This window comes from Sinocyclocheilus anshuiensis, unplaced genomic scaffold (assembly GCF_001515605.1).
Source record: "Sinocyclocheilus anshuiensis isolate Anshui unplaced genomic scaffold, SAMN03320099.WGS_v1.1 scaffold118, whole genome shotgun sequence".
Taxonomy (NCBI): Eukaryota; Metazoa; Chordata; class Actinopteri; order Cypriniformes; family Cyprinidae; genus Sinocyclocheilus; species Sinocyclocheilus anshuiensis.
This window is the reverse complement of record NW_015546020.1, coordinates 917,447-936,534: the sequence shown is the minus strand read 5'-3', so window position 1 is coordinate 936,534 and position 19,088 is coordinate 917,447. Positions and strand designations below refer to the sequence as shown.

Here is a 19,088-nt window from a genome sequence, read left to right as displayed (position 1 = left end):
TTGGCTGTTCTGAATCAAAGACTGTAAGTACGTCTTTTATATTTAAAGAGTTCTGAAATGTTATATGATTCAAACGCGAGTTTTGAGCAGTGTAGAGTAGCACTTGTTGTTTGACATTTCTCCGATCACAAATGCAGACATGGTTTTATGTTTACGCGGCGCGATGCAATGCAACACGTAAAAAGACGGTATAAGTCATTATAATCCGCAATTATGTCCCCATTGGATGCAACAAATGCCTCGTTTGTAATGGGTTTTATTGGTTTTGTCTCATCGTGCTGGGAGACGGCATCAACATTATGGTGAGGGGCATAACATTTCCGTCACACACTTGAGGTATTCGGCCAATCACAACGCACTGGATAGCTGGCCAATCATAGCACAAAAATCGACGCGTTTCAGAAAGGCGGGGCATAGAGGAGAAACAATAATGTACAGTATGTGGAAAATAATGTGTTTTTTTCTTTTACCTTAAACCGCATAAACACATTGCATTACACCAAATACACAAAATAATGTTCTTTTTAGCAGCATCATATGACCCCTTTAATTACTTTTGAAAAAACTTTCTCTTTTTTTTACTTTTCTAGTTAAAATACCTAAATATATGAAATGAGGAACATTTACTTTAGAAGCAACACTTCATTAGAAATTAAGACTAGTTTTTCATAGTTTGTATGTTGCATATGTGCATTTTGTGTTCAACAGATTTTTTTTCCACTTATTTTTAACTTGTTTATAAGTGAAGAAATCTGACAATTACTAAAACAAAATTATGGAAGCTTATTTCCACCACAAAGTAAAAAAAAAAGAGACTTTTTATATCACAATTTTTTACTTTTTTCTCTCAGTTTTGACTTTATTTCCTCAAAATTGTAAGATATAAAGTAATTTTTTGAAAAATTTTTCTGCGAGATATAAACTCGAGATATAAGAATTGCATAAAGCATAAGAACTCGTAATTTCTTAAAAGAGAAAACAGAATTGTGAGATATAAACATAAATGGGAGCGCAAAAGTCAGAATTGTTGCATTGACCTTTATTTTTTTATTTTGTGGCTAAAGCAAGCTTGTCTTTTTTTTTTTTTTTGTTCTTGTAAGACCAAATCTCACAATTTGGACGTTTCTTCTAAGAATTGCGAGATTAAAAGTCGCAATTACCTTTTTTTTATTTTTTTTGTTCTGTGGCGGTAATAAACTTCCATACAAAATACATTTGCATTAATAAAGATGCTTTCTCTGAAAACAATTCGTAATATCTAATGCAGTGTTGCTTCTCAACTAAATGTTTTTGTTTTATGGATTCTTAGATATTTTAACTGAAAAACAAGAACAATATATGCTTATTACGAAGAGGTTTTTTTTTTTAAGTGTGGAAAATTGCATAAAAGGCTTTTTTTTACCTTCAATACAGAAATACATCCATAAAAATTATTCGCTGTATATGTGCTGTATATATTTGATTTTTTTAATTGTGTTGTGGTGTGGCATTAGCTTAGCAACATGTTAATGTTAGGCTCTGTTGGAATCAGTTGAAGAGTCACAGTGTTGTTGCCTATATAGAATGTTCCAAAAAGGTTCCATTTCATTTCGAATGCTCCCTATGTAGGTAGTAGATTAGCAAAGCAGAGTTGTTTTTTAGATGCATGTTTGTTCTAATTCTTCAAACTAAATCTGAAATTTGCCAGGCTGACACACTCCCTTACTTCTATCCCAGGAATGTTCGACTTACTCTGAAACATGAGGTGTCTGTCAGAGATAAATCGAGCTCTATTCTTTCCCCCAGGTGGCGCTTCATGTTTTTTCTCCCCCAGAAGAGTTAACCTGGCTGGTCTTTTTCAGGCCAGCTCAAAATGAGCCGTAATGATGAAGCTGTTTTTGTGGTCGCTGAGTTTATGCATGCCTTGGAGTTTTATTGATTCTGGTTATGGTCAAACGCCAAGTTAGGAGGATGGCCTACTTTCACCCATCTGAGAAACCAGGCTGGAAAAGTTTAAACGCATCCACTGCTCATTTTACAGACATTTTGGTTTACATTGTTTACCAGCAAATTCAGCTAGTATTATTTTATTTGCTTTATTTTTACTGATATTTTTACTTTTATGTTTATTTTTACTGCTATTTTATAAAATGTATTTTTGAATGTTTATTTCATTTAATTTATTTTTAATTTACAAAAGAAGCCGTACTTTGGGATATTTTGTTGACCCCTGCATGGTTTGGTTTTGATCTTGGATAAAAATGTTAGTCTCAATCGATGTCCCATTATGTCAAACCATCAGAAAATAGTCCATTCATTCACGAGGACTTTCCAGAGTAACTTAATTTCGCTCAATATAAGCTGACAGCTGTTTAAGACACTTGGCTCTCGCCTTCCCAGGAAATAACTTGCATCCTCAAATTTACAGTTCGAACAAGCGTACAGTGTTCTGCATCGTTTGTTCCGCCACATAGTAATAACTCTGCCAAAAAAAAAATTCGGTAATCTATAAATGAAATAAACAGCGTTGGATAAGCTTAGATTGGTAGGTCAGATTTAGGTTCTTCAAGAAACCCTTGGGAGCATGTGGCCTGTTAGGGCTCCTTTCAAAGTGGCATTCACAAAGCATCGTACTTCTGAAATGTGACTTATTTCTGAGTGAATGCAGGACAGGACTTCATTTCCATGGGAATTTGATTTGCATTTCCATAGGAAATTGACTGGAACGTGAAAGTGTATTACATTTTATTAAAATGACCAAAACAATTGAATTTTAATTTGGAGTGTGCATTAAGAAAGTGCATTTTGATGTTGACTTTAATAGATAATTTTTTTGTGATGGAATTATTTTAATGATAGAAAACGTCATTAAAGGGATAGTTTGGAATATTCGATTGTCATTTTTCCTACAGGTTATGATTTACACATCAAAAGCATTAAGAAATCAACCGAAGGCCGGTATTATAAGTGCCGTGTGCAAAATGAGATTCACTCTGTTTGTATGTTGAGCAACTTTGCTGCTTGCAGAGTTGAGTTATTTCCTCTTTCCTTGCTAACTACAAAGCATTGTTTTCTTAATGAGTGTTTTTCTTGTTTTTATGTTAAAATATATTGTTTTATATACTTAAAGATAGAATAATTTAAAGCAAAGTTGTGTTAAATATTAAGATTTTTTTTCTGATATGAGCAAATTCCTTAGTAAATTTTGCTTGATTTATGCTTGAAGCAAGAATATTTTAATTATATAAAGAATATTTTTATTATTTTAGTATATATTCCCTAAAAAGTCTTAATATTAATAATGCAATTTTTGCTTGCGAAAATGTGTCTTCTTTTAAAGATATTCTTTTTTTTGTCTTGTTTTACAATAAAAACATTTATGCAAATTTTCTCCATGGAATGACCATAAACCATGTGACTATAGTGCTTTCTAACTCTTTATTTTGCTATGCAGGGATGCAGTTGCCATGCCGATATTGACACCTATGATGTAGCAGCTGTGGCTTTGTACTGTATATTTATAGAGATGTGCTGTCTATTCACAACAGATTCACAGCAACACACTAACTCTAACTGTAACCATGGTTTCCTGTTAGACGTAGCTACACAGATGCAATTTCCACTCGTGATCAGAGTGTATTGCAGGGACACGCTTTAGGCAGATTAAATAAAGGAGCTGTTTAGTCTGTGTCAGACGCCATGAGTAATAAGGTCAGATGGAGAGCTGCAGGCCTGAGAAATAAGGGATAGGGGCGATATGTTCGTCCAAAGAGCACCGGTAATGGCACCTTATCTCAGTTTTTTAATTAAATTCCGAAGTTCTTGTTTACAGATGATCGATCTAATTAAGATGAATGAGACTGGCTGGGACTTGTTCCAGAACAAAAAGTGAAAGGTTAATAGTAAGAAACAAAGCAGGCCAGTATGAAATCTGGGACTGCAATATCTAATCAATAAAATCAATGGAAATTGTTGTTGACATATGTCATTATTGGCTGGTTGGCTCTATGTGCTCTCAAGGACTACCTTTCTCAGTAAATGTCACTTTGCAGCACTGAAAATCTGGGCTTGGAACAAAAATGCATTCATAAAATGGCCACCAGGTGATCGATCCGCAATGATGAGTTATCCAAAGAAATGGAGTGATTTGTATTAAATGCTTTAAAAAAGGCCAGAAATGTGTTGTTTCATGTGTGCAGGCTAGTGTTTAATGTGGTTCAGAAGTGTTTTTGTACAAGTATGTACCTTATTTTACTGTAATATTCCTATTTGTTTTAAATTAAACAAAATAACGATTAATCGGATAAATAATTGATTAATCACTCATGTTAGTTGCAGGCCTAATTCTTTGGTAGTCTGTACCTTATTTTACTGCAGTATTCCTATTTGTATGTTTTAAATTAAAGTGAGTATTTTGCAAAATAGTGATTAATCAAAGAAATGATCGATTAATCACTCATGTTAGTTGCAGGCCTAATTCTTTGCGTCCTCTTTTTCCAGGTGCTAGATGGTGGTTGTGAAGGCAGTACGTAATGCTGAAGGGGCTCGTCCTGAGTCAGAATGAGTGTCAAAGATGGCGATGGGACGACTAGCCAAGATGGAAAGGCCTACGAGCTTCAGATCTACCCCCGACTCTCTCTGGAGACGGTGTCGTGCTGTACACTCAGAGTCACCAAGGAGGCCACCGCAGCTAGCGTCATACAGGATGCGGCAGCGACCCTTGGACTGGACACCAGAAAGCTATACGTCCTGGCCGAGGTGAAGGAGTGCGGTGGGGAGGAGTGGGTGCTGGAATCGACCGATCTTCCCGTGCACAGGGTCCTTCTCTGGCCGAGAAAAGCCCAGGAGCAACATTCTCAGAAAGAGGGATTTTACTTCCTCCTGCAGGAGCGCAACCGCGATGGCTCCATCCGCTACGTGCACCTGCCCGCCGAGGGGAACGAGCAGGAGTCCAAGCGACTAGTTGCTCGGGGTTTCCTTCCACCCCAGCAGGAGGACATTGAGGACCTCTGTAACCTTCCTGTCCTAAGTGAGGACAGCATCTTGGATAACCTCCGCATTCGTTTTCAGAAGAAGAAAATTTATACATACGCTGGCAGTATCCTCATTGCCATCAATCCCTTTAAGTTCTTACCCATTTACAACCCCAAATACGTCAAAATGTACGAGAACCACCAGTTGGGCAAGCTGGAACCCCATATTTTCGCCATTGCCGATGTAGCCTACTACGCCATGTTGCGCAAGCACGTCAACCAGTGTATTGTTATCTCAGGAGAGAGCGGATCGGGCAAAACGCAAAGCACTAACTTCCTCATTCACTGCTTGACGGCTCTCAGCCAGAAGGGTTACGCAAGCGGAGTGGAACGAACCATTTTGGGTGCTGGACCAGTGCTGGAGGTAAGATCATCACCACCTTGATGCAAACTTGGTTTGGTTAAATGATTGGTGTCATTCGCGAAGGAGTTCTGGAATAGTAGATTCGTTCTGGGACTTACTTTGACATGGGATAATTTTAGTTTTTTTTTTTTCTGAAAGTACCGACTTGCTCTTGGATAGATTCTGAGCTTGAGTCTCTAGAATTTTGAAACCTTTGAGATGCTGTTTTAGTGTATTGAAAAGGTAAAGGTAAAAGAAGTTAGCTGATGGATTTGCAGTTCGCAGTTGTCAACTGTAGACCTTGTCAATCCCCAAAAAATTGTAATGGTATGTAAGAACTTTTTTGTTAGTGTTGGGTGTCTGTGCAGTATTTTATATTTTTTGAGCATTGTGCATTAGATTTGTGTTATGACTTTGACCCATTGGAGACGCATTTTTTGTAATTGTAGGATCTGGAAAAGCACTCTGCTTTGAACATTCACAAGGCAGGCCTAGAATAATTGAATTCAGGATCAGTAGATTTGTTGGAGGACTTACTGGGACATGGGATAGTTGATAACTATTTCTCATTAGAGTTTTGAAACCTTTCACATGTTTTTGTGTAGTTACTGAGATGGTTAAGATAAAGGAAGTCCGTTGATGGGTTTGCAGTTGTCAACCTTAGAACTGGTCAACCCCAAAAAATTTTAATATTATGTAAGAACCCTACATTTGATTGTCAGTCTTGGGTGTTTGTGTGGTATCTTTATTTGAGCATTATGCATTAGTTTCTTCAAATCTTTGGAGGCTTTCTTCTACAAAGTAGCTCTTTGGTTGGAATTGTAGGGTCTGGAAATCACTCTACTTTAAACAATGCTTGTAACAACCATAATGACAGCTTATTCATAGATCTCTCAGTCTTCACTGTAAACTGTGGCTCTTTGGATCAGTTATTTACAGAGCGTTTTCCCACAAGCCTGTGCTTGAAATGTGGGGTCACAACTTGCTGTACTTGCATAGCTCATGCTGCAGTACCGGCTAACCTACATCTGGAGGCTTTCCTCAGGGGGCCGTGTCTCATGCAGTTCTTGTTGTTTTATGTCTCTTGCTTTAAAATTATAGCTCGGTCCTATAAACCTGTTCAGGCACATTCTGTTATTTTGCAAAATATCAGTAGTAACCTTTCCCCAACTCTGATCTCACGGGGGTTTATGGTAGTGGTAACTCTTGTGCTGGGAAAAACTAACCTTCGAGATCCGAGTGCATTTGGGGAATGGTTAGAGTGGATGTTGCGAGATTTTCACAACTCAAGGGTTATCATCTAAAGAGTCTTGTTAAAGTCCTTCTTCTCAAAATTTCACGGTTGCATTCAAGTGCTATCTTTGAAGTTCTCAGTCAGACAAAACCAACCCACTCTGCTTCTGAGATTCACATCACTTCTTAGTACTGCAGAAGTTTCCTCTACACATGATGTCATTAGAAAACCATTGGTGTCATTTCTTATCTCAGCCCCCTTTATCAGAGTATGTGTCCTAAAAGAGATGAAAGATGGCAGGTTTTGTGTTGACGTTTACCCCAGTGTTTGTGGTTTCTGAAAACTGGAAGTCATTTCTCCGCAGTCAGCACAGTCATTGTTTCTTGGCAGACGCGTCTTTAGGCTTTGTTACAAAATATTCCCCATGTCTCTGCACTTGTGGTGAGAAGCATTCTGTGAAACTGGTCAGTTGAACATTGAGACCAGAATGAGGCTCCATCCAGACGTTTTCAATGATAGGAGTCAGAGCTCCCTGAGGCTTCTCTTCCTTTTATGGTCTCATGAAGTTAATTTGTCTCATCCATCTTCCAAGACTTTCAATTGGTACTGATGTTTAAGAAAGGACCCAATATTCCTTTTATTATTCTCTGCATTGTATTAGAGAGAAATGTTTCCATATGTGAGTCAATGCAAAGTTCCTCCTCGTCCAACTTTCAGAATAGTGATTTTTTTGTTTTGTTGTTATTTTGACTGCTTGACTCATGTCTCGTTTCCAAACTTTTGAACCAAAAGTTACCACCATCACTTTCTTCTACCGAAGTTACAACTGTGGAATAGTTTAAGGGATAGTTCACCCAAAAATGAAAATTCTGTCATTAATTGCTCAATTAATTAACTATCCCTGTTTTAATTGTCACCTACCGAGGCACCTCACCCAGTAGCAACTAGTTTTGTCTAGGTTTTGCTTTGAACTGTATTAAAGCAAATTCATGGACTGTGACTCAATGTAAACTGTAATTTTACAGTCCTTTCTTTTTAAAGCTGCACGTTATTGTCTCCGTTTCAACTTGCATGATGTAAACAGAGATGTTTGGCACCTGTTGTCGTTGACCAACACGTCAGACCGGTTTCGGGCACCTTTTCACCGAACTACTCTCTTTCGTAATACAACGGTATTGCTTTGTTTGAATGCATATTTCACCTTCATTGCATGCAGAAAAACATCTACGACGAGTAAACTGTGCTATTTGACCTAATAATGTGGTATGCTCTTCTTGAAAGTGCCCTACAGGAGAACAGTTGGGAATCCAGCAAGCCAAAAATGTGGTTTTCGTCCAGAACCAAATGGCTTTTATGGATTACGGCATTGAGTATCAGATAACAGGAGAGTTTGGAGACTCTGGAAATGCCATTGAGCTCTTGCTTTTTTCCACAATGGCTCTGCAAACACCTTTGCTTTCTGTTTTCAGATGTTTCTGTGCAACAATTTGGCTTTCGATCACACACAGTGCTCATATTTATACATACAGTACATGTGAGTCCTCTGAAGTAATACTTCTGCTGCCCGCAGACAGGAACTTCCCTCTGGCTGATCACTTCAACAGGAAGCTGTTTTTTTTTCAACAGGAAGTGGTAGCTGTAGAGGCTTCGTTCCCCATTGGCCGGTCTGCTCACTGGGTGTTGAGCGTCGGCGTACTGTTCCTCAGGAAGCTCTAATGGCTATTTCGTGGCCATTGTTTATCTCCCGGCTTTGTGTTAGTCTTGTGTGGTGGACTTTGGCTCCTGAGACGGTCTGAGCTATTTTTGGTGGGACGACTGTAATGACACACGTGGAAAAGTGTACAATAAAATGACCCAAGAGTCCATTCTGCCATTACAGGCGCTGTGGAGACCTAATAATCTCGATCGTCTCCAGTTTCCAGCAACCTGGATAGATACTGTCTGTTTATTTAAAGACCTGAATGCATTCACAGGCCTTTAAACTGTAGCCAAACACCAAATGTCTAACTTGGAGAGTTCAGATCTTATTTGAGTTTATTAGAGTGATTTCTGAACTGCTGCACTTTTCATTCCCTAAAAGCAGTTAGCGCTAATGCTAGGGCAGCCATTGCTATTTTTGTCATAGTACTTGTAGTTAGGAATTTTTTTCCAGATAATGTAGCTTGATTGTTGTTGTGAGCTAATGAAATGGTGCCTCGTTCTGCTTGAAGGTCATTTGTTGACATGCTATTGTGCCGGCGATCTCAATTAGCGCTAGTACACGCTGTCACCAGCTAACCCGATATCGTAACGCCGAACAAAACCACCCCAAGTCTTCCTTTTGTGTTCACGCTGAAGACTCGGAAAATGAAGTCACTCAGCTCACTTGAGATGGCCCGATGTTTGTGCTCGATGGCTCCGAGGCCATGAATAAAAGGAGAAGCAGCTATATTTAACAGTCATGTGAGCGTCCCATAGTGTTATTTTTGAGTAATAGGATTCTACTGGCCTTTTTAATGAAATGGCTTTGAGAAAAGGGCCTTTGTTGATTCGAGATGCATTGTATGGATGGCTCAGATTTCAGTGGCTGTCAAACCGATGGGTGAACTGTGTGTGTGTGTGTGTGTGTGTGTGTGTGTGTCCTCCTCCCTCCCACTCTCGCTCCACGTCTCTGCCACACGGAATTCATTACTCCTCTATTTGCAAGTTATTCCGCTCGAATGGGAATTGCCGTAGTAGCCCGTCCCCTCGGACAAAGAAATTGCGTGAAATTGCACAATAACTCAGGGATTGGAAACATGTTTTTTTTCTGTTTTATTGAGTGGATTTTGTTGTGTCAGGAATTGCTCTCTCCCTCTCTATGTAACCGTAACCAGAAACAGTTTCTTCTTGTAGCCATTTTCAAACAATGCACATATAAGCCACGAGAGGCTTTCATGCACTGCGTTAAATACACCAGTGTGCAATACTGTAATTGTATAATGTGACATATATAATATGATCTGGCTTGTAAGGAAACCTATTTGCTCAAATTAATCAGTAAATGGAATCATATGATTAATTAAATTGCCTGAACTTAGCAATTTGCTTATATGAATCAGTGTTTTGAACTGTTATTCAATGGAATTGTTCGAATGATGCAATTTGCTCATATGAATCAACTGCTTGATTTAGGTAAACCATCCAAAAAATCGTATTTGTTCAGTTAAATTGGTGTTTTGAACTGATTTAGTCAATTTATCCTTCTTTACAAACCTATTTGCTGAAATGAATCAATATTTTGAAACTGAACATCTAAAGTGTGTGTGTGTGTGTATATAAAGGAGCGGCCTTATGCTGCGTGTTTAATGTGGCTGTTTATAGCTATACACAGTTGTTTTGTGATCTAAATACTATGTGTACATTAGTACATTTGTACATTAGAATATATGTTAGTATGTTATGTATCTGTTTATTTTGTAAAAATATATTATGTTTATAATATATCTAAATCAATTGTTTATTATGTGCAATATTGTAATATAATATTTAAGCAATATATGGTACAATTTTAAATAATGTATTTTCTTATTAGTAGTAGTATTTAAACAGTATTTAAACACACACACACATGCATGTGTATATATGTAATATAAATAATTTATAGTAATTTAATTGTATAATTTATGTAAAAATATGTACATTTGTATTTATATACAGGATATACAATAAAATATTGTTATACTAAAATATTATAAAGAATTTAAGTATTTATTGAATCTAAATTAACATTTTCATGTGTATACATCTAATATAAATAATATTGAAATATACATAAATATATAATTTATATGCATTAATTATTTCTTTATAAATAAATGTATTATATTTACTTATTTGTTTTGCATTTAAGTCTTCATATAAACATACTTTGTGTTTATATGTAATAAAAATGTGTAAAATAATTTCAAATAATTTTATAATTTTTGTATATATATATATATATACACTAAATATAAATATTTTTATTATGTATTAGTGTGTGTGTATATAGTATGATGTAATATTTTTAGTGCTGTCAAATTATTAATCGCGATTAATCACATCCAAAATAAATGTTTTTGTTTATGTAATATATGTGTGTGTACTGTATATATTTATTATGTGTATATAAATACACACACATGCATGTACATATTTAAGAACATTTTTATATTTCTATATTAAATATATTTCTATATAATATAAATATATACATGTAAATACATGTAAATATTTTTTAAATATATACCGTATGTGTGTGTATTTATATACACATAATAAATATACACATCACACTAGGGGTGTGCGATATATATCGTCTGCGATAATATCGTAATTGTTGTTTTAACGATGTGCTATGTAAACTATGTAAACAAAAACTTTTATTTTGGATGCGATTAATCGCGATTAATCGTTTGACAGCACTAAATATTTTATATGATTTTATAATAATCGAATGATTATTTTTTAAATAGTTAATAGAATTATATCTTTTAAATTATAAATGAATCCATTAGAAATTATTATAGTAATATTAATATTTATTGGCATTTAAATTTTAATATATTTTGTAATATACATAATTTGTAAAAATAAAAAAAGTTAATAGATTTTGTCATTGATATCAATATTTAATTAAATATGCATAAATGTTTTTAGTGTATATATAATTAGTGTATACAGCTATAAGCTATAATAATATAATAATTTTATAATGATTTTTTCTAATTTAAAATGGTTTAATTATAAATTAATTAAATTAGTATATTAATACTAATATTTATATATCAGTATTTAATAGCAATATGTAGTTTCACATGCTGCTGCTGTTGTTTTAGTGTTGGAGTTTTCCGAGCGACTCGAAGCGTCATGTGTTTTGATGCCGCTCGCTTGCTAAATAGCGAGCAGCCAGTTCAGCTAAATGGGATTTATTGTTGTCGAAGTTCGAGTTTCGATGCGGAAGCAGAGCCTCGTGGCTTCGTCGTGGAAATCTGTGGAAAGCTGACTCCCAAATAACAGCGAAGAATGAGAACTAGTCCAGACAGGTCTGCAGATTTCGGTCTTCTCCCCTGCCCCGTATTATTCCCTGTTGCGACACTCTGACAGAGAAATAGCCTCTGGGTGGCCTCGAGTCCCGCACTAATCAGCAGGAGCTTGGGAGGACAGGTCTGAATCTGAACTGTGGTTTTGAGTTCTGAGTGCACGAGTTGTTTATCTAGTGATTGTCAAACCAAAACAGCTGGTCTGCTCCGTTCCTGACGGACTTCAGAGTCAGACTCGGAGAGAGATCTTTCACTTCTGTGTTTTTTCTGTGGATCTCATGAGTTTTACTGAACGTTTCCACGAGTTCAGTCCCAATCTATTTTAAAGTCAAGATGAGGGGAAAAAAAGGACATTTTGGTGAAATGCCTCATTTAGTTTGCTTTGGGAAAGAAATATTGCACCCAAATATTTAAATTCTCATTTGTTGTTAATAAAATGTTGTTTCTGCTATAGATATTTTTACTTACTTTATTTAATTTGTTCTTTTTATTTTTATTTACTTCATTTGATTTACTAGTCTTTATTTGTTTATTTTATTGTTCATTCTATTTACTTTATGTACTTAATTTAATTTATTTACGTAGTTATTATTTGTTTATTTCTTTTACGTATTGATTTTTATTTATTTATATTTATTGACTTTGTACATTTTTCTTTTTATTTACTGATTTATCATTTACTTGTTTATTTTTATTTATTTAGTTGTTTTATTTATTCGTTATTTTTTATTGCTTGATCTTTATTTATTTATATTTACTGATTTATCATACTTATTTTTATTAACATTTATTTTTCATTATTTTTGTGTACTTATTTATTTATTTTTATTGATTAATTACTTATTATTTATTTATTTTATTTTATTTATTTTTATTTACTGATTTATCATCTACTCCATGTATTGATTGATTTATTTTGTTTATTGAATCGTTATTTTTATTTAATTCTTTAATCTTAATCTTTTTAATCATCCTCTTTTTTCATCTTTGTATTGACTACTAATGTAGTCCATCATGTAGTTACAGAATACTAATGATAATAATCATAATAATGTTTTAATATTAAAATATTATTTTTTTTTTAAATGAAATAGTCTATCATTTATATTTTTACTTATATTTATTATTAATACTTATTAAAAACAAGTAATTTTTTGTTATTTTTATTTTGTTATTTATTTTTATGAAGTTCTTTTTATTTACTTATTTCATAATTTATTTTGGTTCCAGAAATGTTCTATTTCTTCTATAGACAATTTTTTTTTATTGGTTTACTTGTTTATTTTTATTTATATTTTTACAAAAACCAACATGGTCTGTAACGTCATGAAGTCAGTAGTGACCGAATCCTCATTTTTTTGGGTGTACTGTCGCTTTAAGCACTGATTGGTTCTGATTGTTTACAGTATCTGCTCCAGCTTTCCCCAATATTTAGCGGTGTGTTTTGGAAACGGGTCAAAGGTCGAGCGCGGAGAATCTTAATTAGGTTAGTGCCCCTCCCCCGGTCCGTCTGGAGCGGGACGTTATTCCCCTGCTGTCTGGCACAAAGCCGCCCTCTTTAACATGCGCAGAGCCACTTTTGTTGGCCGAGTTCGGCAAACACTGCGGCGCATTGAGGGACGCTTTCCACGCCAGCGGCCCGTTAATCACAGGGCCTCGTTGTCTCCGTTTTTTGCACAGATGGGCAGCCCGACACTGGAGGTGTGAACCGATGGAGGAGGCGATATTGTGATAACATCAAAGCGCTCTTCACAAGCCCAGCGTCCCACACGTTCAGGCAGATTCACTCAAATAAAGAGCTTTGCACTCAGATGAAGATTGTCTGCAGTTATTTGCATCTGAAACTGCTTTTGTATTTATTTTAAAAATTGATCCATTAATTAAAAATACAATTAAAATAATAATAATAATAAAAAATTAATGTTTTAATAATTAGTAATATAATTATTGCATTTTTAATTAGTTTATTGTTGTTTAATTATTATCATTCGTTTCATTTGATCAATTACATAAAATTAAGAGTTATTATTATTATTATTAAAACAATAAGACATGTTTTAAGAAATGTTTTGAATTACATAGTTTATCATTTTTGTTATCTATTACTGTCATTTTATTCTATTTGTATTCTGTTCTATTTTTTGATCAATAATTAGTAATAAAGATATATTTATATAGATATTTACAGAAAGAATCATAAAATATACATTTATCAGGTTTGCAGTTAAATTACTTTATTATTGTCTCGCTTTTGTTAATTATTATTTACAGAATAATAATGATGATTAATTAATAATAATAGTTACATTTAACATTTTTGATTATATTTTTGTTTCTATAATATTGTGTAGCGAGCTATTATATATTTTTTTCTATTATTATTATTAATAATTGATGGCAATACAATTATGATTATGAAGATGATTACAATCATGATAATTATTATTATGCAAAATGTTAATTACAATAATATTATTAATAATTGATGAGGATAAATTAGGAAATTATTCAAATAATAATAATAATACAATAACAATAAATAATAATAATAATAATTATTATTATTATTATGCAACCTGGTAGTCAATAATGTTTTAGTAATTAATAATCAAATTTTTTTATTTTTTGGATTAAATACACAAATAAACACACATTTAAACAAATAAATGCATTTGTGACCCTGGAGCACAAAACCAGTCATAAGGGTCAATTTCTCGAAACGCCATCATGAAAAAAAGCTGAATAAATAAGCTTTCCATTGATGTATGGTTTGTTAGGATAGGACAATATTTGGCTGAGATACAACTATTTGAAAATCTGGAATCTGAGGGTGCAAAAAAATCTAAATATTGAGAAAATCATCTTTAAAGTTGTCCAAATGAAGTTCTTAGCAATGCATATTACTAATCAAAAATTAAGTTTTGATATATTTACAGTAGGAGATGTACAAAATATCTTCATGGAACATGATCTTTACTTAATATCCTAATGATTTTTGGCATAAAAGAAAAATCAATCATTTTGACCCATACAATGTATTGTTGGCTATTGCTACAAATATACCCCAGCGACTTAAGACTGCTTTTGTGCTCCAGGGACACATTTAAGGTTTTTCTTTTTACAAAATGTAAAGATTAGTTTGAATATTTTGTTTGCACATGTGAAAAACAATGCATATCTTGCTTTGTAAAAAGACAAGTTGTGTTTGGTTTGTTAAAGTCATGCATCCTGTTTGGTTTTTCTTTCTCTTGCAGGCATTTGGCAACGCAAAGACGGCCCACAACAACAACTCCAGTCGATTCGGGAAGTTCATCCAGGTCAATTACCTGCCGAGTGGAGTGGTGCGCGGGTGAGTGTGGGGCGAGGAAGCGCTTCGATCAGCTGCTGTCTTCCTCCGCGCTTTACACAGAATGAAGGAACGAGAGAGCTGACACACTTCCTCTCTTATCACAGATCCTTTTCTGTGGTTTATTGTTTGCTCGAGGCAAATTTCACATTTCATCTGAACCGCCAGCGCTCTTGTTTGCTTTATCTGTTTGTAGTCGCCCTCTTTGGCTTCTTTCCATTCACTCGAGCGGTTTAATGTTTACTTGAGGTTTCAGCGAAATGTTTCCCAGGCCAGTTTGGCAACTTGAAAAATAAAACTGAACGAAAAGGTTGCGCAGTAAAAAAAAAAAATTGAAACATCTCCAGATAATGAAGTAATACATCTTGAATGATTGAATAATAACTCGATAAAGGAATAAATTGGATGTTTATAAGTAAATAGGTCATTTTTATAACTAAATACATATGATAAATAAATAACTTATTTATTAAATGTAAAAAAAAAAAAAAAAAAGATTAAATGTATTTATAGTATTATAAGTGTAAAGATTAATAATAAATACATTTAATAAATAAGTGTAAAGATTAATAATAAATACATTTAATAAATAAGTGTAAAGATTAATAATAAATACATTTAATAAATAAGTGTAAAGATTAATGGAATTCAAAGAATATTTCATAAATTAGTACCATGATGTGTAAAAACATTTAATAACTCAAGAAATGTAATATCTAAATAAATGCATTTAATACATATATAGAATAAATAAAAGTAATTTTAATAATGTAAATAATAAATAAATCTAAAGATTAATAGATATACTTAATATATAAAAAATGTAATTTTAAATATAATATAAAATATAATTTAAATATAATATAAATAATGTTTTTGCATGACTTAAATGACAATAATGTTATATATAAATAAATTGAATGTATAACTACGTGTTTAATATGTAAATAAATGTAATGTCTAAACTCAATTTAATAAATACATTTAATAAATCTAAAAAACAGAAATCGGAGACTGTTCACTGAACGACGCTCATCAAGTCAACACTAGACTCTAGGACACGGACTTCTAGCTTTTTGCTTCAAATAAATAACTAATAACAAATAATAAATAAATATATATAAATACATTTAATATCTAAATACATAAATTAAATAAATAATTTAGTAAACAAATGTAAAGATGAATAAACATGTTTAATGTTTAAATAAATGAAACAAAATAATTTATATTACAATGAATATTTTAAGTTCATTTAAATCAGCATAAAAACTTCCATGATTTATAAATAGGTTTAAAATCTAAATAAAGCTAATATATGAATAAATGCACGTTATGAATAAATACATTTAAAAAAAATTATGTAATATGTAAATAAATGTAAAGGTTAATAACTAAAAGCATGCATTTAATATTTAAATACATGTAAATAAATGACTTCTAATAATCTATTATTATTATTATTAATAATAATCTAAATGCGTTTAATATCTAAATAAATAAATCAAAAAATAATTTAATAAATGTTAAGATTATTACATTTGTTTTATATAAATACATTTCAATAAATAAATTATAAAATTAATTAATTAACACGTGTAATATATAAATAAATATTTATTAAAGTATTACAGTGTATATTTTAGGTTCATTTTAATCAGCATAAATGCTAAAAGGATGTATAAATAAATAATAGTAATAAATGCAATATATAAATATTTTTTTGAGAAAAAAACTGTATTACAATGAATATTTAAAATGATTTTAAATCAGCTTAAATTATACCATGATATATAAATGCGTTTAAAATCTAAATAAATCTAATATCTGAATAAATACATTTAATGAATACATAAAAAATAATAATGTATATAAATAAAAATAAATAATGTAATGTATAAATAAATGTAAGAAATACATTTATAAATACATTTTGATGAAAAAATCTCTATTACAATGATTTTTATTTCGCGCATTACAGAAATGACATTGACAGTTCCACAGTATGATGATATACGCTGAAAATGTGCTTGATTGACATGAAAATGTTTATGTGTGAGTCATTAAAATATCCCTGGCTAATAAAGTAAATATTGTTTATATTACAAAATATCATTGCAAAGTATGTAAACATTACAAAGTTTGTAAACTTGCAGTCCATCCCAGAACTGGTTGGTTTCGTTCTCTCTTAAATGCCGGTACAGAAAGTGAATGACGGGCTCTGCTGAGGGTTTTCTTTCTTCAGGCCAAATTCCCCTCCCACTGACACCTGTGCGCTTTGAAGCAGAGACTGATGCTTGTCGTGTTTGTGGCTGTCTTTCAGGGCCGTGGTTGAGAAATATCTGCTGGAAAAGTCCCGTCTGGTGTCCAGAGAGAAGAACGAGAGGTACGACTTTCAAACGTCTCTTCTGTGCATCAGAAACCAGGCTTCGCCTCCTTCAGTAGCTTCAGTGTCATTATCTGCCTTTTATTAGCAATGTGAAGTGGAGCTAACTAGTTTTTCAAAGCGCTAGCTTGACTGTGGTTTACTTTAAATCATGAGTAGCGTGTAGCTTTTTCAAACTCAGTAACTCATGGTTCTTTCCTCCTCCTAAGGATTAGTTCACCCAAAAATTAAAATTAGGCTGTGTGTTACTCACCCCAGAGGCATCCTAGGTGTATACGACTTTCTTCTTTCAGACGAATCCAGTTATATAAAAAATTGTATTTGATCTTTCAAGCTGTTTAATGGCAGTCAGCGGGTGTTGCAGTGCATCAGTCCAAAAGAAGTTAAATAAAGCACATCCATCCATAATAAAAAGTGTCTCACACGGCTCCGGGGGGTGAACAAAGGCCTCCTGTAGCGAATCGATGCAATTTGTAAGAAAAATATCCATATTCTAACCATAATAATCACATTAATCTAGCTTGCGCTCACTGTTCAAATAGTTGTATCTCGGCCAAATATTGTCCTATCCTAACAAACCATACATCAATGGAAAGCTTTATTCAGCTTTCAGATGATGTATAAATCTCAATTTCAAAAGATTTACCCTTATGACTGGTTTTGTGGTCCAGGGTCACATATTAGAATAGCTTATATGTCAAAAACAGCCTTGGAAATTGCAACGGCTTTCCATTTTTGGTTTACGCTTGCAGGAAAACTTTACGATAGAAGATGCAGACGACCTTCGGCACGACTTCGAGCGACTGCAGCAGGCAATGGAGATGGTGGGCTTCCTGCCGGCCACCAAGAGACAGTGAGTCAAGCTCTCAGGACAGATGTCTTCAGACGGGTTGTGTTGATGTTCAGAGCAAGGGAATGAAGTATCTGAGACTGTCGGCTGTTTATCCTCGTAGGATATTTTCCGTCCTGTCGGCCATCTTGTATCTGGGAAACGTGACGTACAGTCAGAAGTCGTCCGGCAGAGAGGAAGGTCTGGAGGTGGGGCCGCCAGAGGTGCTTTCCACACTCTCAGACCTGCTTAAGGTGAGTGCATTTCTCAAACTTTCCGTCAGGGACGGGATTTCTACTCGTTCATGCAGATTTTGGTGTTTTCCGAGCTGAAGTGCGAGTTTTCAAATACATTAAAAATACATTTTGTAATAGGAATAGAATATGGTTGAATAAAAGCTTGATAGTTTAACATTTGAAAGCAAAGAAATATTGGCATTGTAATTTTACAGTTCTGTAAAATAATTATTTTATAAAATTATTATTATTATGAATATTTTACAGTACAATAATATTTCAATAGTAGTACATTTCTTTATTGATTTGTTTAATTTGTATAATTTAAGTAAAATAAAAATATTAATAAATAAAATGTTATTTTGAATAATAATAAAATAAGTATATATATAACTTCGACATCAACTTCGGTCAGAAATCTTGGTGTAACCTTTGATGACCAGCTGACCTTCAAAGACCACATTGCAAAGACCGCTCGATCTTGCAGGTTTGCATTGCACAACATCAGAAAGATCAGGCCCTTTCTAACAGAGCATGCTGCACAACTTCTTGTCCAGGCCCTTGTCATCTCTAGGCTGGACTACTGCAATGCTCTTCTGGCTGGACTTCCATCAAGCACAATCAAACCTCTACAAATGATTCAGAATGCAGCGGTACGAC

At 33.5% G+C, this 19,088-nt stretch overlaps 1 protein-coding gene across 1 annotated transcript in view; it reads left to right on the top strand.

Annotated features, from left to right (window-relative positions):
* The window catches only part of LOC107698595 (unconventional myosin-IXb-like), a 50,573-nt gene that overhangs the window by 9,361 nt on the left and 22,124 nt on the right, over positions 1-19,088 (top strand). The window contains 5 exon segments of the mRNA XM_016499644.1: positions 4,480-5,376; positions 14,886-14,980; positions 17,301-17,363; positions 18,004-18,216; positions 18,317-18,446. Coding sequence (XP_016355130.1) covers positions 4,540-5,376; positions 14,886-14,980; positions 17,301-17,363; positions 18,004-18,216; positions 18,317-18,446 — 1,338 coding nt within the window. The 5' untranslated portion in view covers positions 4,480-4,539.